Source organism: Gopherus flavomarginatus, chromosome 3, assembly GCF_025201925.1.
Source record: "Gopherus flavomarginatus isolate rGopFla2 chromosome 3, rGopFla2.mat.asm, whole genome shotgun sequence".
In the NCBI taxonomy this organism is placed as follows: Eukaryota; Metazoa; Chordata; order Testudines; family Testudinidae; genus Gopherus; species Gopherus flavomarginatus.
Genome location: NC_066619.1, coordinates 21,678,472 through 21,704,396, shown reverse-complemented (window position 1 = coordinate 21,704,396; position 25,925 = coordinate 21,678,472). Strand labels below are relative to the sequence as shown.

General features: G+C 40.4%; 1 protein-coding gene across 3 annotated transcripts in view; it reads left to right on the top strand.

Annotated features, from left to right (window-relative positions):
- The window catches only part of ATP8B1 (ATPase phospholipid transporting 8B1), a 128,503-nt gene extending 109,184 nt beyond the window's left edge, over positions 1-19,319 (top strand). For all 3 annotated transcript variants that reach the window (XM_050944660.1, XM_050944661.1, XM_050944662.1), the window contains exons 21-28: positions 1,191-1,323; positions 4,214-4,502; positions 4,820-5,043; positions 8,777-8,860; positions 10,508-10,753; positions 11,043-11,181; positions 12,639-12,769; positions 17,876-19,319. In XM_050944660.1, the coding sequence (XP_050800617.1) occupies positions 1,191-1,323; positions 4,214-4,502; positions 4,820-5,043; positions 8,777-8,860; positions 10,508-10,753; positions 11,043-11,181; positions 12,639-12,769; positions 17,876-18,103 (1,474 nt within the window). In that variant the 3' untranslated portion in view covers positions 18,104-19,319. The remainder of the gene's footprint in view (positions 1-1,190; positions 1,324-4,213; positions 4,503-4,819; positions 5,044-8,776; positions 8,861-10,507; positions 10,754-11,042; positions 11,182-12,638; positions 12,770-17,875) is intronic.
- The last annotated feature ends 6,606 nt before the right edge of the window (positions 19,320-25,925 follow it).

The following is a 25,925-nucleotide window of genomic DNA, read 5'->3' as shown; positions in this document are numbered from 1 at the left end:
CTTTTGCAGTGCCAATGATTTGGAGAGAGCCAACAGATCATACTAGCAATTGTTACTTCTGCATGGTGCCTCTAGTTGGGAAAGGTGTGTGTCAAAGAAGAAAAAGTGGACTGTGCATTATCCAAACATTCCATCAGCTATACACCCAGTACCCCACGGGGAAGGACTGCCGGTTCCTAATGCACCAGGATCATTCTCACTCGAGTCAGACTAGGAAGAGGATGAAACTTCTGCTCCTGAACCATCAATGTCACAGGACCCACATTTTCTCCCATCCTCCTCCTCTGAATCACACCTCATAACACAAGGTGAACTGAATGACCTTGTCAGGGATTTGGAACTACCCAAGAGTAAGGCAGAGCTGTTGGGCTCCAGACTACAGCAGTGGAATCTCCTGGCAGGCTATCAGGGCAAATGGAGCCCATCAATGCTTGCAGACTGTTGCTGGACAGTGACAAGAGATGCTCCATTTAATGAATACAAGAGACAAGCCAAGAAGCTCCGAGTAGACACTGAATAGGACTAAACTATGTACATAATAGTTTTTTGCCTTTTGTTTCATAATAAATTTTATTTATATAACCCTTTTGCTGATTTTTAAAGTGTTACATAAACAGGACAGGTGAAATATTATCATGTAAAGCAACCATAAACACATGAAAAGACCTAGGTTTACAATTTATGATTAAAACTCTACTATCTACACAATATACATAGACATAAAATGTAAAAACTTAAATATCTTAGAAACAATAGCCAATCAGTTGTTTTAATTGTCATATTTGAATTCAGCACATCAAAATACATAATAAATAGCACACTTTATCTCTGAAGCAGACGACTTCTCAAAAATTGTAGACCAGTGTAAGAGGCCAGGATTTTCCCTTTTCATTTAATTTGAAAGACATTATCAGTATCCGGGGAAAGCAATTTACCCTTTGTGTTAGGGCTTTGGAGCAATATTGATTCAGAACGCTACCCACTGAGTTGTTAACTACTTCTTATATCCTATGCTATATGCCTTTCTTGCAGATCGCCCATCCGAGTGCTGACCAGTTCACACTTAGCTTGGTTTGAAGTCTACCTTTAGGTTTCCCATAGATAAGGACTAGTACAATAGTAACTATAAAATAAGTCAGTATTTGTAGTTTTTAGATGACCTACATTAAAACTCTGCATTCATTTTCCAGTGCTCTTCTTCAAACAAGGTTGGAAAACCAGAATAACAAAGCTGGATCAAATATAAACTCCTCTCAAAGAACGAATGAGCCATTCTTTCAATCTGGTAGAAATCGTGCTTTAATAATCACTGGTTCCTGGCTGGTATGTATAAAGCAGACTCTTCCATTACTTCCGTTTGGGGAGTTTTCTGGGATACATAATAGGTCAAAGGCTAATAGTGCTGTAAATTGGAATCCTGTATTTCTTATCGTTAACTACTCCTTCATTCACTTGATTGCTGCCCTGAGGCACCCAATGAAAGCTATTTAACCTCTCTGCCTCAGTTTCCTCTATCTATAAAATGCCAAACTATAAAACTAGTCTTTGAAAATATCACAGATAAAGCAATAAAATATCTCTCATAATTTTGTCAGTGTTAACTATCAAAGCAAAAAAGAATCACCTGTAAAAAGAAAAATCTAATGTTAGAATTATTCGTAATCAGGGGACTCTGAAAGTCAAGTGCTAAAGAACCAGAAAGATGCAAAGTTAGCTCTTTCAAGCCCCAGCGAGCTCTGAACAGACAGCAGTCATTACTTCATGGTTGAAATACAGGAGGTCCCTCGTATACGTCTCCCCCTTACCTGTTTCGCATATCCGTCGCTCGGCAATAGGGGAACATGTTCCGATTCACATCGGGCCCGATCCACATATCCGTCATTTGCAGTACTTGCAAACGAGGGACATGCGGACCGACATGAATCAGAACATGTTCCCCTATTGATGAGCGACAGATGTGCGTAGCCACAGGTGGGCTGTGGCCCACCCCCACAGTACCGGCTCTGCTCCCGCCCCAGTGCTTGCTCCACACCATCCGCCCGGTGCTCCAGCTGGGGAGTGGGGTCAGGGTGTGGGCCTTGCCCTGCTCCGCTTGCCTGGAGCTCCAGCCATGGAGCAGGGTTGGGGACTTGCCCCATTCCACTTGCCCAGCCTTCCAAGCCCCCAACCCCTGCTCCCTGGCTGGAGCGCTGGAATGGGGCAAGCCCCTGTGTCCCAACGCAGCTCCCCAGCTGGAACTCTGGAGCGGGGCAAGTCCGTTCGCCCCAACCTTGCTTCTTGGCAGGAGCACTGGGTGGAGCAGGACAAGCCCCTGACACTGATCCCTGGCAGAAGCGCGAGGCTTCTCTGCTGGGTGGAGCAGGACAAGTCCCCGCTCCTGCTCCCCTGCCAGACATAGCTGGATAAGCCTCTGTGCCCCGATCCCACTCCCTAGCCGGCGCTTGAGGGGTGGCGGGGTGGACCATGTGGAAGTGCAGGGGGCACACATTTTTACAGGGCCCCCCATTTTTCTTGGATCCCCGACCAGAGCATTTATCATTTGTGTTCCTTCCCTTCCCCCCCCCCCCGCCCAAAAGGCTGTCTGGAGGGGGAGAGAGGCCACCAGATCACTCCTACCCCTGCGCCCCCTGTCATTAGCTGCCCACTCTGACACCCACCCAAGTGTCCTCTCCTGTCTATGCCACTGCTGTACCAGCAGGTCCCCAGTATATGTTGTTTTGGTATTTGTGGCCTTTTTCAAGAACGCAACCCCGATGTATACCGGGGACCCACTGTAAACGGTATGTCTGAGACCAAAATGTAAACAAAGTGTCAGAAATAAAAGGAAGCAGGCTCATATGGTACCTTGTACTGTGGTATGATATTTTAAGAGTTCAAAAAACACTGAAGGACTTTCAGTAAAGAAGTGACCGGGTTGGCAATCCAAGTATTGGTGAGAATCCTATTGGCAGAATTCTATACAAACCAGAGACAGAGGAGATAGATCAGTGTTGTCAGACGCTCCCAGTATGCTGCTCTGCTCTGTTCAATGTTGATATCAATCGGCTGCATATGTGTGCTCCCTCTGTGTGCTGTCCCAGCTCTGCGCAGATAGCTGACACAGCAGACCCCAAGAGAACCCCTAATGACCACACACTCTAGTAAGGTACAAAGGCACTTCGGCCGGGTTTATTGTCAAATGAAGCACAATGATAGTTCCCTCTAGACTTTACTCTACAGGACATACTACGAATATGTGCCCCCTGGCAATGGACTTAGCTCAGTCAGTGATAGGACTTTCCACTGCCCCCTAGGCTGGACAAAGACATCCACTCAGAGATGCATTCTTATACAGAGGTACAAACAAGTTACTCATCACTCCTGACCTATTGAGGTGCAACTCCTTTACGTAGCAAGGTACAACCCCTCTATGTAGTAAGGTGCCGCCTCTCACCTTGTACATTGGGATGGGTCAGCCTGTTCCTTGTTATCTGTGTGGAGTGTACAAGTATATGAATGTTCTGATATCTGGTGTCCAGTACCTTTTAGGTATGTCTCTTCTTGCAGTATCAGCCCTTTCCTTGCCATCTTCTGTGAGCAGGGCCTGCCTCTGGCTCACAGCTTAACTTTGCTTTATGTTAGCAAAGTCTTGACCATTACTTTTGTTCAGGCCTCATACCGGGCCTCTGATAAGGGTGTCATTAAGAAGTGGTCATTAATCCCTGTATAAGTCTGTGTCTCAACTGGATAACCCATAAATCAAAACCCAAAGATCATACCTGAAATGATGAGCTTCCATTTGTCTTGCTAATATTAGGCTTTAGAGGGAGCTCAGAATTTTTAATAACTTCACAAATCAATGCATTTGACAACAACAGCTTGGTGTTCCAGGTGATCACACTGTCCTTTTTTTTTTTTTCTTCTCAAAAAAACTTAATATCACAGAAACTAAAATTATTCTTCAAAATGAATTAGCTGAAGATACAGAGAGGATTTTTTTCATTAATTTCTGCAAGAAGTATTACAATAGAATAAGTTCTACAAAAACCTACTGCATTCACTGTCCCCTTTTCTTCAGGGAAGTTTCATTGGGGTGGTATTACAGAAGTGCACATAATGTAGATGAGAGTCAAGGTATTCCAGACTTTAAAAATGTAATAAAAGCAGTCCTTAGAACACTCTATCTTTAAATAGCAAAGAAGGGACAATAATTACTTTCTCTTTGGTTATCCAGAATGAAATCCTTTTAGAGAAGAAAAAGAAGAAGAAGAAACTTCCAAAACTGAAATTTCCCAGAACAGCAGAAGAGAAAGAAAAGCAAATTCAGAGTAAAAGGAGAGCTGATGCTAATAAAGAACAACAGCAAAGAAACTTTGTAGACTTAGCGTGTGAGTGCAGTGCAGTGATCTGCTGCCGCGTAACTCCCAAACAGAAGGCTATGGTGGTAGAGCTGGTGAAGAAATATAAGAAAGCTATAACTTTGGCTATAGGGGATGGTGCCAACGATGTAAACATGATCAAAAGTAAGTCATCTATAAAACTTTACTGGCTATTTGGTTTTTGGTTTTGCTTTTGAAGGTCTTACATCACTTTATTAGAAAGTGCTATTTTCCCTGAGTTCAGACAATCTTTTTTTAACAAATGAAGTAGCTATTTAGATACATAAAGAATAAATTGGGTCTGGAGAAATTTACAGTAGAGAATGCGAATTTTAAATGACTGTATAAGCTGGTGTGTTATAGTGCATCTTTGTTTGTTGAATAATATAGCTTGTTTTAATAAACCTTGCTTATTCTATGTGGGACTCTGTTTAGTTGTTTGTTTGTTTTATTTAATGTAGCTGCTCATATTGGTGTTGGGATTAGTGGACAAGAAGGCATGCAAGCAGTCATGTCAAGTGACTATTCTTTTGGACAGTTCAGATACCTGCAAAGATTGCTATTAGTTCATGGCCGATGGTCCTATATAAGGATGTGCAAGTTCCTACGATATTTTTTCTACAAAAACTTTGCATTTACACTAGTACACTTCTGGTACTCGTTCTTCAATGGCTATTCTGCCCAGGTAAGAGAAGTACTTTTCTAATATGAACTAGAAAAACTTATTTTTTGCCAAAACAAAATACAGGAGACCAACTTATTAAGTGATGCTGTAATTTAAGCGAACAGCATTAAAGGAAGCAGCCTTTGCAGGTTCATGTCAGAGCATTTCATATCACTGTGGTGGATTTCATACTTACTCTATTACTCATGCCTTGGAAAGATGTTAATCTCCAGCTATAGTGCTATTGGTGGTATCTTAATCTTCGCTAATTTAACTTTTTTCTGGTCAATGTAGTTTATCATGTTTGCAGAAGAAAATAAGGATATAGTAAATAATAAGAATTCCATGTACAGTTGGCTGTTACAACATAAATCTTGAAATCTATAGCATGACTGAACTGTGAACATTGTTTCTTCGCACCACCTCATCTGGTAATCTCGGTCTCTCACTTCAGTTATTTGTGAAATACCCCATCCCCTCTACCCTCTTCAAAAGGCCTGGAAGGATAAACTAGCTGCAGCACAACTTGGGCTTTGCAAGTCTTATCTAATAAGATACTCCGTTGTTTTTGTCCCAGGCTTTAGAGAACTTTGGTTCTATTTTTCTAAACAATAAATAGCTTGGGAATGCAAGTTATTTGCCAGAACTGTTGAAAAAGCTATTACTGTGGAACATTCCATTGCCTTCCATTTTGATACAATTATCTCTTCATTTATCAGCATTGCTACTTAGATATGTATATGCCTGGGGGAAGTGAGGTAAAATTAAAGTAATTTTCTGTCCTGAGTTGTCACCTGAAATAAGTAAAATTTCTTTTGAGTTGAGCATAAATCATACAGTTGAAAGCACAAATACAAGACTATTATTTGTGTATTATTTGCACTAATTTGTGTTTCACTAATCTGTATATATTAAGACAAGGTCTCAACCCTAAAAAGCTTACAAAGGAAGACCACAGTCTGCAAGCTCCTCTTACTAAGTGGACCAACTTGTAGAATCGAGGATTTAGTCAGGAAAGTAGTTCCATGAGGTCAGTACTGCTATTTTGCATGAGTGAGGGTCTGCAGGATCTGCCCCTTAATAGGCATCATACTGAGGTAGGAGGGAATGGAATACAACAGTCACTGAGTAAACCAGTCGTCTTATTAGCTCATTTATTTTTCAGTTGTGTTAACCTTCCCAAACACTTTATGCTAAGTATCTATATCGAGCTGTGTCACGCTGTGGTAAACTCTCACAACAGTAAGCTCATGTATATGGGAGGAAAACTTAGCAACAACAGTATCTCTCATTCTTATTTCTGCATGCGTACACATATGCATTGTTTTTACTGTTGGGAATTTAGTTTAGGGATCTCATCCACAACTGCTAGTGTTTCCTTACAGGAAGTCAGTCTTCTATGAAATCCATATTCATAGAAGCCACTTGCAAACTAACAAAATGGAGATAGTGACTTCTGTGGGAAATAAGATGGAGAGAAAATGACTGTAGGCACAGAAGATTAACTTAATGTGAGGAAGAAATAGGAGAAGAAATAGGGAACAGCAACAGAATTCCCCCAAACCAAATATCTATTTTTCTTGGAGTTATTGTCACCAAGCAATCAGCTTAGGTGTCACAAGCCTGGGAGGCGGGAGAAGTGAAGCAGCCACGGCGTGCTCGGGGAGTAGGCGGGGCAGGGTTCAGCTGGGGCGAGGAATTCCCCTGCGTGCTGTCCTCCCCCGCACCCTTTCTTGCTGCAGGTGGCCCTCCCCACGCTTCCCTGCCCCAGCTCCCTCCTCCTAAATGCTGGCGGCAACTGGGCGGCCGAAGATCCGGCCGCTGTGGTCGCTGCCGAAGAAAATGCTGCCCCCCCAAATCCTAGTGCCCTAGGCGACCGCCTAGGTCGCCTAAATGGTTGTACCTGCCCTGCCTGAACCCCTGACTGCTAGAAGCTAGGACTGGATGACAAGGGATGGATCACTTGATAAATTGCCCTGTTCTGTTCTGAAGACAGGATACTGGCCTAGCTGAACTGTTTGTCCTGTTTGAACTGTTTGTCTGACCCAGTATGGCTGTCCTTATGTTCTACTAGTATTTCACCTGAGTCTCATTCTTCAAAGAAGGAGACAAGCCTCCATACCTTGGAAGTAAGAAAGGCCCTTGACATAATTTGACAGAATAAGATCTCTCATGGCTCCCGCCCCCACCCTCCCACCGCCTGCTCTTTACTTCCTTTGCCAAGTGAATAAAGGGCAGTTGATTTCTAATCAGAGACTATCAAAATGGGTTTCTGGATTCATTCTAGCTTGTTATGAAGCTAATGCTGGAGTGCATCTCTGACTTAGAGTGACTGCCCAATCCACTGGATAGCCCTTTTTAAGGATTTACCCATTTTGGACATTTGCCAGGCAGCAGTCTGGTCCTCCATGCACAGGTTCACCAGGCACTTGCTATCCTACTTGCTTTCAGAGCAGATACAGTCTTTAGTGACACTGTCCTCAGAACTGTGTTGGATCCGCCTTCTCAGCACCTGCCTCCGCATGGAGTTACTGCTTGGGAGTCTCCAACAATGAAGCACCTATAGGGACAATAACTCAAAGGACAGTTTGCTTACCTGTATAGTAATTTGAGTTCTCTCAGATGTTTTGTCCCTGTGGGTGCTTTGCTGCAGTCCTCTGAGCTTCATAGTTGAGAAGGAACTGGAGCAATGGTAGGATGGTTCTCTCCCTATGTGCTCTTGCACCAGAGACCGAGGAAGTATAGTGTGTTGGCATGGGCCTGTGGAAACTGCTGACTAAAATCTCCTATCAAGAGTGTATGGTGTGCACGCATTGTATGGTAGGGCACCCATAGGGACAAAACATCTTGAAGAACTCAAGTTATTGTACAGGTAAGTAACCTCTCAGTTTTCATGCAGATGTTCTGAGGAATAAAAATAAACACTGTAAAAAAACCTGTAATAAAATAGGATATTTTTGAGGTTTTTTCTGGAGCTGGTCAAAAATTTTCTCACTAACATTATCCCACAGAAAATATTAGTGGGAACATGTCTATGTTGACAAAAGGTGTTGTTTTTTTAAATCAAAACACAGGGCAAAACATTTTGACCCAATCCAAACGCTTTGTTTTAATTTCCCCTACCCCAATTTTATATTAAATTTAAGGCTGAACTTGAAACTAAATGTTTTGGCCCCAAATGAAACTTGTTCAGAGACTTCTTTTCGTGGGGAATTTCTAAAGTTGGACTCTTTTTTTTTTGTTGTTGTTGTTGTTGTTGTTCTGAATCAGAACAACAATAACAAAAATGTACAGATGTCAGAATTTCCTATGGAATTGAAATGGAGTTTCCACCAGTTTTAATTACATCTGTAAGGTATCAATTCTTAATTTGATCACTGCTGGTATAGTACACTTGTGGTCAAAGTCTGTTCTCAGATCAACTTGTGCAACTGTTGCTGACTTCAATGGAAGTTAAATGTATGTAGCTGGGGAACAAATTCTGTCCTTTTAATGGTCACCTGTATATTATGCTGCTTTAGTAAAAAGGGTGCGTATTTTAACACACATGCTCAAAGAACTATTTCAAGACGCTAGAGGCCTGGTGGGTTAATGCACATTAACTTTAAACAAACAAAACCTGGCAATTCAATCAGTTTTCTTAATATTCTTGTTTAGATTATATTGTTTCTGAATTAACTTTTTAAATGAAAATGATGCAACTAAATATAAAGTAATATCTAATTAACAAATTGAAATTTATTTTTATTTGCAGACCGCTTATGAAGATTGGTTTATCACGCTTTACAACGTGTTATATTCTAGTCTTCCAGTTCTTCTGGTTGGCTTGCTTGACCAGGTATACTACTATGCTATTAAGAAAAAAAATATCCAAATGAATGTTAGAAGCAATTATTAAAGAAAAAGATCAGAGTAAACATAATTGAAGTAACTTTCACTTCTAATCTGTGACATTTTTAGGTTGCTAGATATCCTGTTTATTAGAGGACAATAAGGTGCGACCTGCTAGAACAGACAAAGCTAATCAACTTCAAATACGTTCAATGTTGAATTGATCTGCTCAAATCTTTGTAGGACTTAGCAGACAGCTTTTTTCCATGAAGCTAATAGAAAATGTCATAGGCTTCTTTTCATTAATAACTAGAAATACCAGAGTGTAACAATTGCTGTGACTTTTTGTTCAGTCACTTGCTAGAGGGCAGTTCCCATTAATCCCATTGGTAGGATTAACGCATAACTTAATTGAAAGGACTACATCTCCGTAAGTGTAGCTTAGAATTGGATTGTGATAGCTTTCTTCACAATGGTCTGATTCAGCAAAGCAATTCAGCACATAATTCCAACTAACTTCAACAGAACTGAAGTACATGGTTCAAGTTAGCCATATATGTAAGTGCTTTGCTACTCAGGGCCAATATGTATGTACAATACTGTAGAATGGTATTAATGAGGTTGATTATGAGGTATACTTGCATTATTTATCTTCGATTATAGTGTCAGAAGGTATTTCTATTTTTAAAACCATTTTCAAAAAGGGAATAAATTTAACAAAAATTGTTGAAAACTTCAATATTTTATTTTTAATCTGAATGGGTCTTAGATTTTATTTTGGATTTGCTTGATTTTCCAAATTAGGCTTGCCTATAGATTTTGCATGCATAGAAATGCAATGCATTTTTATGGTCAGTGGGAGGTTTAAAAGAAAAGAAATTTCAATAAATTCATGCAGTATGTATGCGTCAGAGATTTAAAAAAGAAAAAGGCAAGGAAATTGAGTTGCATTTCCCACAAAAATGCTAGCACTACCTTTTTGCATGTTTATATTACAATAGACTCTTTCCATTATGTTGGGCATTGTTGCACACTATTATGGAAATATTTACAAATAGTTATGAATGGAAGATATAGAAATGGTACATCATTTGAGTGATGAAAGGAAAAATGTACCATATTCTTAGATCTTCATATTGAATAAATATAAGGTCATGCAGCAAGGGAGATTTAGGTTGGACATTAGGAAAAAGTTCCTAACTGTCAGGGTAGTTAAACACTGGAATAGATTGCCTCGGGAAGTTGTGGAATCTCCATCTCTGGAGATATTTAAGCGTAGGTTAGATAAATGTCTATTAGGGATGGTCTAGACAGTATTTGGTCCTGCCATGAGGGCAGGGGACTGGACTCGATGACCTCTCGAGGTCCCTTCCAGTCCTAGAGTCTATGAGTCTATGGTGGCACGTTATTCCTTTCATTTCTATACCAACACACTGCTGTTCTAGAGTCTCACTGTCCATTTTCTAACTATTTAAAAATATAGCTTGCATTCATATATGCATATATGAATTCAAGTTATGTATTTTTTTAAGCTTGCTTAACTCCTCTATCCTCCCACCCTAAAGCTAAATGTTTATGGGGGAAGATTTATACAGTGCTTCAGGCTCTATGGCACTGATCTATTTCTAACTGCTGTAACTTTTCTTTTATTAAGGATGTGAGCGACAAACTTAGTCTTCGGTTCCCTGGTTTGTATATATCTGGACAGAAAGACTTGCTTTTTAACTACAAGAAATTCTTTGTAAGCTTAATACATGGAATTATAACATCACTGATTATTTTCTTCATACCGTATGGTGCTTATCTTCAAACCATGGGGCAAGATGGAGAGGCACCTTCAGACTACCAATCATTTGCTGTCACTGCAGCCTCTTCTCTCATAGTTGCAGTCAATTTTCAGGCAAGTACATTTATCTTCATAATCGCCCCTGCTGCTCTGAAAGTGCATCTTCGTGAGAATAAATGCTTAATTATCATTCAGTTTAAATCTTTTTTCATATTGACATACTTTTGCCTGGTTACTATCTTTCCCTCTGGTATATTCACAAAATATTCTATATTGTATTAGAACTATATAATAAATAGTGTGACCCAAGTATCTGCATAACAGATAGTTTGCAGAATATTCAATTACATGCTTCTGACTTCTACATCATAAATTCATTGTGAGTTATGTGATTTACTTTCAGATGGGTTTGGATACCTCTTACTGGACTTTCGTTAATGCTTTCTCAATATTTGGGAGTATTGCACTTTACTTTGGTATCATGTTTGACCTTCACAGTGCTGGAATACATGTTCTCTTCCCATCTAGCTTTCAGTTTACAGGTCAGTGTTTTGTTATTTGTTTTGTATTCTTGTGTTCTACCTCAAATGGTTATGTAACTAGAGTAAACACAGTATCAAAATATCAGCTTATCAGATGTGATTTGATGCTGAGTAAGTAGAGGTAAATGTTAACTCACTTTAGAAAAACATTGCCTGGTTTATATAAGGTCAACATGTGTGTCTTACTCAAAATTGTTTTGTTGAAGTAGCTACCCGTGTTACGCAGTGTAGGGTGTTGCGTACAAAGGAGCAAAGTAAAAAGTGATCTGCAGCATAGAGTAAAGGGATACCTGTGATCCTATATTGAAGGCTGCTCTGTGGCTGCCAAGTTACTTCTGCACATCAGTGGGAGTAAGATTCAAAGGTGAATGCTAAGTTGCCTACACACGCAATTGTATTACATCTCATGACATTTGATGTTTCTTATAACTTTAGCTATAATTTTAAAAAGAAAGTATGATTCTCAAGCAAATTTTTCTAGGCTTTTTGGCTGTGAAAAGGCTTGAAAATGTAACCCAACTGGACCCTAAAGGATCAAAAACGAGAAGGGAAATAAAAAGAACTCCAAACTTATTTCTAAAAAGATCTCATGATTCTGGGGGCCCTGACTCCAAATTTGTAAATGGTTTGGGTTGGTAATACTTTAAGTGCCTTATGTGCCTACTGAACATGCTTGAGATTACCTTTTTTTGCCCGTTGTCTTTCACTCTCCCCACATTTTTAATTTATGATCTGGGTAAGTGAGTGGATGTGCAGTGGGCTTTAGACTGATCTTTCCAAAGACTGTCAGGTGCCTAAACTTACTTGAAACCATCTCTCATTTGTGCATAACAAATTTCCTGCTGCATACTGGTTTCAGATGTGACGACATCCTTGTGCAAATTACTTTCAGTTTAATATCAAAATCAGTCTGAGAAAAATCCTGATTTGCTTCCTGTGCAACACATTCATGCTCTTCATCCTCCTGCTTTTTAAAAGTACTTCAGATTTTAGAATTTGTTCTGTCTGGTTGCTTAAATTAAACATTAAGCTTTAACTGCTACAATGCTTTCACATTAAATTAGCATTTACATTCTACGCTGTATGTATATTACAGTGATCCTAGAGGTTTCTCTTAATCACAATTTTTGCCCATTAAAAGTAATCAAAAAACCACATGTGCCAGCCACATACTTGTTCTCACCCTAACTTATCTCTTAAAGAGTTTTATAAGTTAATACATTGAAAAGGAAATACAGATGTTGTTATAAATTTGTGGCACACTTGCTGGCTCTCTCCTTACCTCAAACTTTTTCTTGGTAGTGGATTATTTTAGATTTTGATACAGTGGTATTCAAACACACTCGGAATACTTCAGTTATACATTTCAGGGCAGAAAACGTGAACGTGATTTGTTATACTCTATAAATTTAATTGAAAACAGATACATACTAACTTTCACCTCTTACTTCTCCCAGGGACTGCTCCAAATGCTCTAAGACAGCCATATCTCTGGTTGACAATACTTTTATCAGTTGCAGTTTGTTTGCTTCCTGTTGTTGCACTAAGATTTTTGTCAATGACAATTTGGCCTTCAGAAAGTGATAAAGTAAGTAGAAAAAATTGGTAATTTGAAATGTATTTAGTTATATAAGTAACTTATTTTCTGAACGTTAAGAATATTATTGAATTGGTAGTGACCTTTTGCCAAAAGCTGTGAATGGGTGACGGGGGATGGATCACTTGATGATTATCTGTTCTGTTCATTCCCTCTGGGGCACCTGGCATTGGCCACTGTCGGAAGACAGGATACTGGGCTAGGTGGACCTTTGATCTGACACGGTATGGCCGTTCTTATCTTCTATAAGGAGAATTTCATTAGGATTGTGCATCTGGCTTCCTCACGAGCCTGAATACACCCTAAAATGACAAATTAGGGGTTCTCTGAAAGCCTAACAACACTAGCAGTTTGGGAACCTTGCTAGAGATGGGTGCTCTGTTGCTTTGCCACTGCCGTGGAGCAGGGAGTGTCAGTGCCTTGAGATGGTCTTCTCAATACTTTCCTGCTAAGCCTTCTCCAAGTCTGCTTCTGCCTCTTTGTCTGATCTGCTGTTTTCCTGAGTAAGTACTGGCCAACATGTATCTCATTTCGCCACTTCTACCTCACTTGCTGACATTTCTCTCTTTTCCTTTCTTTAACTTCTTATTCTCTCCTTCCTCTTCTCTTTGTTCTGTGGGATAGAAGAGTGAAGATCTTCTTCCCTCCCAAACAGTATGCCCCTTTCTCCATATCTCTCAATGGTGGGGAGTGACTGAAAGAAAAGAGACACCCCCTTCGCCCCTGACTGACCGTAGGTGAGTCAGTAGTGAGAGTGGAAGATCAGACAACAGACCTGCATCAAGAAAGCTACGCCAAGAAGGAGATAAAGCCCTATCACAGCAGTGGAGTCCATAGTGCAAATACCAATTTTTGAGGGGCTTGATTTTGGTATCTCACCTGGCTCTGCTCAAGCCAGATTGTTGAGCAATTCCAGATTGTTTCAGGTTTAACAGATAAAGCACAAAAATACCTGCTACCATTTGAGATAGGTGATGCTGCTGAAGACATCCATGAACCTCACCCCTTCGCGGATGAGGAAAAGAGAGACTACACAAAAGTGAAAGAGGCTTTGTTGGCCATTTCGTAGACAGACTATTACATATGAAAGGGTCAAATTTTAATAGGAGGTTCCAGGAACAAGGAGAAACAGTTGTGATTTTCATTACTGTATTTCATAGGCATGCTGAACATTGCAAATACAAAGCATTAAAAGAATAACAAATAGGAGACAGAATAGTTGTTGGCATAAAATAATTCAGTTTATCAGCACAGCTTCAGTAGACTCAAATGTCACACAAGCAAAACTGAGAATGCAAGAAACCATAAAGAAAGAGCAATATAATTTATACGCTAGCAGCATATGGGAGACTGCATCAGACAATATTGATGCAGTAAAGAGGAAAGACATTAAATTAGAAAAATAAGAACAGGGCACAACTAGAGAGTGGGAGACTAAAGAACCTTAGTGGGGGGAAATTTGGAAAAGCTGTAGAAGATGCAGCAAGACACATACCACAGCTCTCAACAATGTCCAGCCAAAGAGGAGATGCTAGAAAATGGGACTTCCTGCATTAACATGCAGGTCACTGGGAGTTGCAGACACAATCCAAGAGGGAGGGTTATCAGACAAGCCCGTACTTTTAGAGGCTATATTCTCAGTAGAATAGAGAACACAAGCATGCATCAAAATAGATAAAACCTTTAATTTAAAACCAATACTGGGACAGCAGTCATTGCAATTCAGTACATGAATAAAAATCATAAGCAATCCCAGAAAAGAGATCTGCAAAGATCAAATAAGATTCTCCATGGAGCTAGTAACAATACATTGGATGTTTGTGGCCAGTTCCTTGGAAACCTGGAGAACGGACAGAACAGTCTTCCACAAATATATATGTAATACAAAGACTGACAGCTCCCTCAACTGGGTTGCTAGCAATACAAGGACTTACACCTAATAGAGAAACTGGAATGCACCAATGGCAAAAACGCAAGTGCAGGGGATGAGCACAGCAATCCATATGGTGGCCCAGTCTGAGTAGACAAATTCAGACCTCAGCAGAGGGTTGAAAAGTATGCAACAAGGAAGAACAATCAGTAGAACCATTACTGTCTACGATGTTACCTGGCAGACATTTGCAGCAGGTGGTTTGTTTTGTTTTTTTTGTTTTTTGTTTTTTTCCTGGAAAGGTCATACGTACATTATTGTAGTCTATTACTTCTCCAGATATATTGACTTGATTATACTTACACAGACTTCCTCAGCACAGGTCATACAGAAACTGAAGTCAATATTTGCAAGACAACATTCTGAAACATTCCTAGCATTTGCATAGGATTTGGATTTTGAACATTGTAATAGTAGTCCACATTATACCCTGAGCAGTGAGGAGGTGGAGAGAGCATTTCAGATTTTAAAAGACTTCTGCAAAAATCAGTGGACCCATATAAAGCACCACAGGCATATCAGTCAGCACTGCTTGTGTCTGGACTATTTCCAGGTCTGGCTCCAGGCATCAGCATAGCAAGCAGGTGCTTGGGGCGGCCAAGGGGATGAGGTGGCATGTCAGGCTCTTTGGTGGCAATTTGGCGGCGGGTCCCTCAGCCCTCTCATAGGGAAGGACCTGCAGCCGAAGAAGAAAGTTGCAGTGGAGTAGCCGCCGAGTGTGGCTTTTTTTTTTTTTTTTTTTGCTGCTTGGGGCAGCAAAAACCCTGGAGCCGGCCCTGACTATTTCCAGTAGAACTTCTAATGGGAAGATATCTACCTGTGGCTCCAATACAGCTTAAACTGAATTGGACATACCTGAAGGAATTTAGAAGATGGGATGCTGAAATAAAAATTTGGCAGCAACAATACTTCAGTGTTCAGCACAGAACAAAAGCACTCTCTGAACTGAGACCAGGAAACACAGTGTGGCTCAAAATCTGTCAGAGTTTCAGAATTACTCTGAACTTGGTAAAAAGCAACAGAGAGTCCTGTGGTACCTTGAAGACTCACGGATGTATTGGAGCATAAGCTTTCTTGGGTGAATACCCATGAATTTCCATTACATGCATCTGACAAAGTGGGTATTCACCCACGAAAGCTTATGCTCCAATACGTCTGTTAGTCTTTAAGGTGTCATAGGACTCTTTGTTGCTTTGTACAGATCCAGACTAACACACCTACCCCTCTGATTCTGAACTTGGTAGAAACTCCCAGATGTTACCAAATGGCAACTCCAAAAGAACTTCTCCAGGGGTCTCAGGTTCATTTTCAGTATTTCCCAACACAACACCGAGGAGGATCTGGGACCTGCAGGTACCCTGTCAGGAACTGAGCCCCCTCCACAGGGAAACTTAACAGAACTGAGAACACTGTCTGAAGACTGGTCAGACCCCATCAAAGACTTGATCTTTAAAATACTGCTCAGGACTATGTGAATGCAATTCGTAAGGGGACATACTTTCGTAAATAGTTTTAAGGAATTTGAAGTTTATTTTTAATTGTGTGTGTATATATACCAGAGGTAGCCAAACCGCGGCTTATGAGCAGCTTGCGGTTCTTTTACAATTAGAGTGCGGCTTATGGAGCCCCCCCCACAGCTCCCCCTCCATTCTCCACCTACCAGACTGGGGGGGAGCTTGGGGCTTCTGCCCAGCAGAGATGGGGGTCTTGGGGCTTTAGTCCTGTGGGGTGCACCTGCCAGAGATCAAGGCTTCAGCAGAAGAGGGGCTGAATCCCCAGTGGGCATTCCCCATGGGGCTGAAGCCCTCAGACCTTCCTCCCCACAGTGCAGAAGCCTCTGGCCCCACCACTCTGCTTCAAGGCAGAAGCCCCACTCTGACTGGCACACCACAGCTCTTGGACTTCTGAAGATTCTCTTAAGCGGCTCAGAGGGTCAGTAAGTTTGGCCACCCCGGTGTATACATGTTGGTTGATAATTTAAGTTTTTTAATCTTTTATTAGAAAAGAGGATGTGAAGTAGCCATAGAGTTCCTGGTCCTCAACAGTTACCAGAGAGGACCAGGATGTGTTGCAGTGGAGAGCTTAATAAATATGGGAACTTCTTGGTCAGGGAGTTATCTAGTTGCTGCTTAAAGCATGACTTTGTATCTGTCCTCATATTAAAGTGATGATACCCATATCTAATCTAAGGAAGCCTATTCTAGCATCCCCATCACATCTGGAGCCAGCAGAATGAGGTGTGGGCAGTTTCCAGGCAAACTAAATACTTTCTGGTAATTGGGCTAGGTGGGAGTGCGGTGTGTGTGTGTGAGAGAGAGAGAGAGAGAGAGAGAGAGAGAGAGAGGTGTGGGGGAGGGGGGTTGAGAATCTTCATTGTTAACGTTGGATTGTCTGCAGAATTTTATATATATTTTTATTTAATCATGTTCTTAAGTATTTTAGTGCTGAGCCCATCCATAGGTATGAAACTTTCTAAATAATCCTTATCTGAATAGCAGTATCCTGACATTCTGCCATGGCAACACACATGTCTGGCCACAACTGTTAAAACAGGCTTTCATATATTTATCTTCCCTATACTTAGCCACTGCTATGTGTTCAGATTGCAAACTGAATACAAAAACCCTTCCAGGCACACTTTGGATAAAAAAGAAACCTCTGCCATTTTTGGCTTCAGACTATATTATAGTTTTATTAGTATTTACCACTTTGTTTGTGACAAGAGGCAGCAGTGGTTTCTTTTTGGGTTTGTTTGTTTGTTCTTACCTAGAACTGGCAAGAAAGCCCCACGTGGGATAACGGTTGTGATTATTAAAATTCTATTGTCTTTTTTAGATTTTATTTTAAAAGCAATTGCCATCTGTAAACAAGAAAATAAGTTGAGATACAAATATCAAATTTTTCATTTTGTTTACCACACAACATGCCACTCTAGCTTGGAATGCCTTAAGAAGTTAATAAAAATGCAAAATAAAATAATTAAAAAACACTTTTTTTTTTTAACGTATGCTTCTGGTTTTAACTCAGGTGAATTTTAACAAGAAAAAAACTTTTATAAAACTTGTAACACTTTAAAGTTATCATCACATTGTTCCCAAAATGTTAAGTACAAATGAGCACCTATTTGCACTCTAAATTAACCTATTACAAATTTTCCTTTCATAAAGATTCAGAAGAACCGTAAGAAATACAAGGCTGAAGAACAGTGGAAGCGAAGGCAGAGCACTTTTCGTCGAGGGATATCAAGCCGTCGTTCTGCTTATGCTTTCTCACATCAACGGGGATATGCTGATCTTATTGCTTCTGGACATAACATACGTAAAAAACGAGCACCTTTAGATGCTGTGCTCCACCACAAGGTGGCCGAAGGTAGACAAGTTGGTGAAACCAGCTGATGATTGTCTAAGATTTAAGTTCTAGAAGATAGGCTTTTTAGCAAAATGATTGCACAAAGAATGTTTATTTTTTATGGAAGACTCAGGATTTTTTTAAAAACCAGATGACATGAGGCTATGAAGACTTTACAATTTTCTTACAAAACTGCTTGGTTTGGGACTATTGAAAAAATAGAAAAACCAAGAGGTGATTTTTTTTTGTTGGTTTGTTTTTAAATAAATCCTAATCCTTGTGCAAATATAATGTGAAACTGAAGGATATAAAAAATTCTAGGGTCTAAAAACCCAGAGTTTTAATTTTTTTAAATGATGCTTGGAACTGCTAAATTTTATCCCTTTTTTAAAAAAATTGAATCATGAAATAAAATTGCAGCACACATTTCAGACCTTACTTTAAAGATGAACAGCTGGGAAGCAATCAAACTGTACGTGCCACTTTGTTAAACAATTTTATGTATACAATGGTAAAGGTGAATTAGATAACTAATATTTTTCTTCCTTTGGGGGAGCCATGCCATCTGACCTTTTCATACAGTTAAATTAGACTCCATGGTGGTATGTTGTAGTCACTCACATACTTGGAACAGATTAACACATTTTAGTGAAAATACAATCACAGTTGTAGGTGTGGTTACAGTCCATTCCTGTTTACTAAATGGTTAAGTCTATTGCACTTTTTTCACTCTTAACGGTTCCATCACTGGCTTGGTTTATTCTTTAAATAACTTCTGTGTGTCTCAGGAGGAGAGTGATCTGGAAAACAGTGAAGACCTCATAGGATTTTTTGAAACACTTCCCTGAAATATTTTTGTCTACCTGCTTGTACAGTATTTTATGAAGCTATTTGGTTATTGGAAAACTGCCTTTTTAATTGACAGATGTGATTGTTCATTTCAGTTGAGTTTCATAATGCAACAATTTGTAAGAACAGAAAAGAAGGAATAGTCCACTTTTAAGCTGAACATACTTTATTTGGTAATTGTTCAATAGTGTGCTCTAATTGGGAGCGGGGTGTGTGTGTGTAAAGAGAGAAAAAGTCTCTCTGTCTATTTTTGTACATATTTTACATACTTTTACACACTCACTCTCTCTCTCTCTCTCTCTCTCTCTCTCTCTCTCTCTCTCTCTCTCACCTAGTTTCCTCAACTTCAGGATGTATGAATGTTTCACATTTTTTTTATATAACACTGACTTACACCGGCATTAATAACTGTTCCAATGTTATTTAATAGGGCGTAAACCCAATGTGTACAGTTAATCTTTTAGATATAGGCAAAGAAGTCTACATTTCATAATTTTAATGGAGCAAATGCAAGAAAGTTTACAGTTTTTCTTTTAATAAGTAAATGGATGGGAGCATTATTGTTAATTTTAAAGAAAAGGAAATGTATAATTTCAATTTCTCTCATTGAGAGATGTGGGAATGGTTGACAACACAAGTGTCAGTCTTCTAAATTGGGTGCAATATTAATTTTAATATGCAAATTGATATGGATATATTCTATTTACATGTAAGTGAGGCTTAATATGTAACATATTTTGTTTATAGATAATAAATGCTTTCATAAAATATCTTAACTTTTTAATCTTTTGACCAATGTGGAAAACAAAGTGGTTTTTACCATTTTTATGTTTTATTTGAAAGATTATTAAACACTTCTGCATAAATGAGGGTGATGCTACTTGTAAATCAGTGAGAATTATTGGATTGAGGAGTTGCCTGTGTAATAATATACAAACAAAATATTTGTTAGCTGTTGGGAGAAAACATCTGAGATATTTCTTGGCCTATCAAAGGTTGAAAGTCAAACAGCTAGCCACCTAGAGGTTCAAAATGCCTCTTAAGAAAAGATAGCACTGATCTAAAGAGAGGAAGATGTTATGTTTTGGGCTTGGCAATTGGTCAGAGCTGGGGGCAGCAGAGCCCTCAGGGAGCAGCCACTGGCATGCAGCTCCAGACTGGTAGGTGACCTGCTGAGGTGAGTCACCAGAGTGGAGGTAGCGTTCCTTTCTAGGACCCCGCTGTTCATAGCTGACTACAGACCTGCTGTCCCTTGCCCCTCCCCACCCCCAAATAGAAGTCAAACTATACCTAAGCCTCAGGGTTTCCATCCTTGGCCTGGAGCCCTGAGTCCTCCCCCTACCCTAGAACCCCTGCTTTAAGCCATACTGGCTTGGGCAGTGATTTTGTCTGATCTCACACACTTGGCAGAGACCTCCATGGAAACACAAGCTGTTGCAGGAAGTGGTGCTAACTTCATCAGATGACATTCTTCTTTCAAGTCATTGAACACATGACTCAATATGGTACTAAGAGACCACTTCTGCTGGAATTACTGTCTTTCAGATGAGACTTAGTCCCTGTTCATTTAAAAAAATCATGGTACTGACAAGTAACAATTTGGTCAAGTACACTCTGCCTACCTGAATTCTCCTGGAAGCTTCAGTTGGGTACAGTATTCACAGCATGCCATGAGTGGTTGTGTACAGTTGCCATGTGTTGTGTGATGCCTCTTGTAAACCACTTTTGAGAGAGCTGCAGTGCAGTGGTGGGTTTAGGGATTCCGGTGTCATACAGTTGCACAAGTCTCTGGGATTGTGGAGAAGAACTCAATACTGTCTTGATGACAGTCTGATATATTCAGTTGCCTGATGGGACTCCATAAACTGCTATTCTCTGCTGGTTATTCAGTGTCCTCTTGAACCTGATATTATTTTCACAGGTCATCATAGTATGTAAATTGTCTGTGACAGATGACATGGGCAGGCAGATTGGCAGAGTGCTTATGACCGTCTTGTGCTGAATCAGATTAACAGTGATACAAAGAATCCTTAAAATCTCATGGCTGCGCTGAAGACTTTCTTCACCACCACCTTGCTTAGCTGAACTGTTAAAAATGGTTAACAGCTTGGTAAATTAGAACTGTTTGCTTAACGATTGCTCGCTATAAAATACTCTCAACATTTTTGCAGAAAAGACTGTTCAGATCTGAACTGTTTGTAGCTGTGGGGGACTTTTTTTAAAGCTAGCAATGTTTGCTGTGTGGCTGGGCGGCATGTGCACTACAATTTATTCATTGAAAACTAGAAGAGAGTTACGGAGGCCACTTCAATGGAGGCTTATCAGTGCTCCTGTGAAGAGAGGCTAGATGTCAGACATTTAAGTGCCTGTACTAAGGCTTTTTTTTTTTTTTTTTTTAAACTTCCCATTTTTAGCACTGGTTAATCTCTAGCCACGTTAGCAACTTTAGGAGCCCTCATGGGACTGTCTGTTTCCTCTGTCATCTTGCTGCTCTCAAACAAGTCGAATTGTCATAGAGCATAAAATACCAGTGTCATCCAGCAAGGCCTCTTAAAATTGCTGATATGGATGGAACTGAAACGGTCTGCAATAGTGAGAATTATTGTTTAGTGTAAACAGGCCTTAGAAAAGCAATTATTAGTTCTCTGTTCAAGAAACATCCTCAGTTATTGCCCTGTCTGAAATCCCTCACTTCTGGGAATGACTGATAAGACCACAGCCAAGCAATTCCAGAAATATTTGCCTTCCTCTGGCCTCCTTCAGCCCTATCAGATTTTAGGCTGGAACCATCTGGATTGTTACAGATCCTCTGGTCAAGGAAGTACACTCCATTTTGACTCATGCTGTTGACCATGGTGATGTTTCATGCACTTATGGTCTTTTATTAGTATCAATAGATGGAATTGTTTTGAGTGTCTTTCTCTCTTCCTTACTGAGAAACTGTACAGTGTTGGCTTGTCAAAGTGCTTTTTTTAAGCCACAAATTCTCTATGTAGTTCCACAACACTAACAAAACAATTGCTGTATTGAGTGAGTTAAAGGATGTGTGTTATGTTTAATGGGTTAATTAAGGGTGTGTGTGTGTGTGTGTGTGTGTGTGTGTGTGTGTGTGTGTGTGAGAGTAGGAGGGGTTGCCCTTGGTATGCTAAGCCTTCTTCAGACACTGCTAGTTCACTAACACAGAAGATTGGGATATGGATCTTATACAAGCAAGATGAGCCGCAAGCCAGGAAAGGCTGAACTAAGAGGATGGTGGAAAGAACTGATAAAAATGGCAGATATTCCACTGCCACATAATGAAGTTTGCTCACAGTTTGTTCTTATGGTCTGATTATCCAGAAGAAACAGAGATCCAAGGTGCAGCTAATGACAGGAGTGCTTTTATTCTTCCGTTCTTGACAAGTTTTAGATTTTATATTTATGTATGATATTGCAGTAGAACCAGTCATGAGCCAGGAACCCCAGAGGACTTAGCATCATACAAATTTACAACAAAAAACAGCCCCTGCACGAAAGAGCTCACAATTTATTTGCAAGACAACAGCTTGGGGTTGGTCAGGTAGGGGTTCATGTCCATATCTTTCAGACATGGATTTCACTATGATTCTTCATGCCTATCCATGAAGGTTACACTCCATCAATGCACTTTATATAGGACAACTCAAATCATTCACCAATGCAGGCAGCTCAGTCATGCCATATTAAACAGTGGTAACAGAGAAAGTATGTTACAGCTGTGGGATCTCAGAATCCAGCTAGTGATTCACGGCTAACTAGTAAGCCCAGTAGCATCTGGAAATACGTATCAGAGGGGTAGCCATGTTAGTTAGTCTGGATCTGTAAAAGTGGCAACGAGTTCTGTGGCACCTTATAGACTAACAAACGTATGGGAGCATGAGCTTTTGTGGGTGAATACATCCATGCATCCAACGAAGTGGGTATTCACCCATGAAAGCTCATGCTCCCATACTTTTGTTAGTCTATAAGGTGCCACAGAACTCGTTGCCGCTTTTTTGGAAATACGTAAGCAATCATTGCACTCTCACTGTTGCAGCATAGCAGAGCATAAACGTCACGTTAAATATTATGGTTATCTGGTGCGTTTAGGAGATACTGCCACAGAAAAGGCTGGTATCTGATAGAAAGTGGAGCATTAGGGATAGGGTATGAGCAGAAGATGGAATCAAAATTCCTCTCTTTCATCTAATGCTATTTTTCTGCTTCAGTATCGTCTCTAGTTGGCTTTTACTTTATTTGTTCTGGTTTACCCCTTTCTTGTTCTGCACTTCTCTCTCCCCTCCATTAAACTGCACCCCTTCTCTGCCTGCCCCTGTACCTAGTGTCAGCAGCAGTGACTCCCGCTAGGGGGGAGCAATAAATGGTGATGCAGAGGGGGGAGGGAACAGTTTTACAGTTTGAATGGGGACAAGGGAGTCTTGAATCCCAAAAGGCAGTTTTTAACAGCCTGCCTTAACCCATTGGAGTGGTTATCTCTTCCTGACACTACTGTAGCTGAGATTAAATTGCTCCAGTAATTCAATAGGGGAGCACTGTAAAATGCAATTTGAATACACAGTTATTAGATTACTTGCAGAGGGAAAAAGTAAACTTGTGCTCCCTCTTTTGTTGTCTTCTGATGTGTATAAAGGGGGAAAATTTGTTCTCCCTTGCTTTTTTTATCTTTGATATTAGGAACGTCAATTCATCTTCCATATTTTTCCTGGAGACCACCAGAGACATGCACTGGTGACTATCTCAGCCACTCATTGAGTCTGCTACAGTTTATTTTATTTTTTTTAACAATTGTTTGTATGGTGTTTGTTAAATATAAAAATTTTATTTTTTGCCTCAGTTTAAAAAAAATTAGCCTCTTTGTTCATTGTTGTGACGTCACCGGTGTGGTGCTCTGCTCTGTTCAATGTTGATAACAGTCGGCTTCATGCATGTGTTCCCTCAGCTCTGCAGATTGGTGGCACAGCAGACCCTGAGAGAACCCCCAATGACAACAGACTCCGATAAGGTACGAAGGCACCTGGCCAGGTTTATTGTCAAACGAAGCACAGTAATAGTTCCCCGCAGACTCTAGAAGACATATTACGAATATGTGCCCCCTGACAATGGACCGGCTCAGTCAGCAGTGGGACTCTCCATTGCCCCCTAGGTTGGACAAAGACAACCACTCAGGGATGCATTCTTATACACAGGTACAAACAGGTTATGCATCATTGAACGCATTGAGGTACAGCCCCTCTAGGCATTAGGGTGCTGCCTTTCTCCTGGTAAGGAAGGTTCGAACAAACAAGTCTATCCATCATATTGTCATAGAATCATAGAATATCAGGGTTGGAAGGGACCTCAGGAGGTCATCTAGTCCAATCCCCTGCTCAAAGCAGGACCCATCCCCAGACAGATTTTTACCCACGTTCCCTAAATTTCTGCTAGACAGATTCAGACCAGTTTGGAAAATGTGTGCCAAAATAAACCGTTCAGCTCAGTCCTTGAGGGGGCGATTTAGGGAACAGGGGTAAAAATCTGTCTGGAGATTAGTCCTGCTTTGAGCAGGAGAGTGGACTATATGACCTCCTGATGTCCCTTCCAACCCTGATATTCTATGATTCTAAATGGCCCCCTCAAGGACTGAGCTCACAACCCTGGGTTTAGCAGGCCAATGTTCAAACCACTGAGCTAGCCCTCCCCTCTATCATATTGTCCTTTTGACCTCATCTTTAGGCTGGGTCTGCCTGTTCCTTGTTATCTTTGTGAGATGTGTTCGTACCAGACTCTTCTGGTGCCATCCTGGCGTACGTTCTTTTAGCAGCCTTCCTCTTGCCAACTTCTGCGAGCAGGGCCTGCCTCTGGCTCATGGCCTAACTTTGCTTTATGTTAGCAACGTCTTGCAATGTCTTTGTTAGCAATGTCATTACTTCAGTTCAGGCCTCAGGCCTCACACCGGCCTCTGATACCAAGGGTTTGTCTCAGGGCTTCATCTTACTACATTCATCATAAAGATTTGTTTTGTTTTGTTTTGTTTTGACCCACTCCTTTTACAAGTTACCTTTAGAGGTTGCTCGGATTTTGCCAATTTAAGTGGCTTCTTGCCTGGAGCCAGCTGGGGCCATTCCTAATTTCTTAAAGCAGATTGTGAGCACGCTCTTTTTTTTATGGAGATGTGACTATTCCAAGTACTTTCACGTTAATGATTGATAGCCACGTGACACTTAGTCACTTCAGATTTTAAAGAGGTATGATACTCTTGAATTCTTTATTGCATATAGAAAAACTCTAGCGATAAAACTCTGACTTCAGTATTCTAGGGTAGAGTTCCTCTCACTTCTGGTAGACCCTGTTTCTCCCATGTAATTTTTGTAATCTTTGTTCAAGAAGGAAAGAGACGATACATCTACCACAGAACTGTGCTGAGTGGTTTATTTTGGCACACATTTTCCAAACTGGTCTGAATCTGTCTAGCAGAATTTAGATTAGATTTACTGGTAAAATGTGTATGTATTCTTCACAAGCAGTTTCTCTTATAAATTTTGCTAGCAACCATTCACTTGTATTTGTTGTAAGTCAGCTGTTTGATTTGGTGATTCATTATTACTGTGATTCATTAGTGTGACTAATTATGCTATGATAGCCATATTATCTTTTGTCAGAGGACAGAGGGCCAATAGGGCAGAAAAATCTTGGCATTTATCTTCTCAAGTCCCCAGCAAACTATCTTTATGAACAAGAAGAATCACACACTGCTACCAATAGAGTATGTACCAATTATGGCACATTAGTAATTTGCAGTAGAACCTACGTGCACAGCACTTTCCAGACTCTTAAGGACATTCTCTGTTCTGAGGATCTCACAACCTAATGAGAGAGGTCATACATTTACAGGGATAACTGTAAAAGGAATCTAATGCGTGGAGTTGAAGCAGTCTGCTAAAGACAGAGCTGACAAGGTCAAGCACCATATTGCAGGGATGAGAAGACTCTAGTGAAGCTATTTTAAATGACTTTCAAAAGACA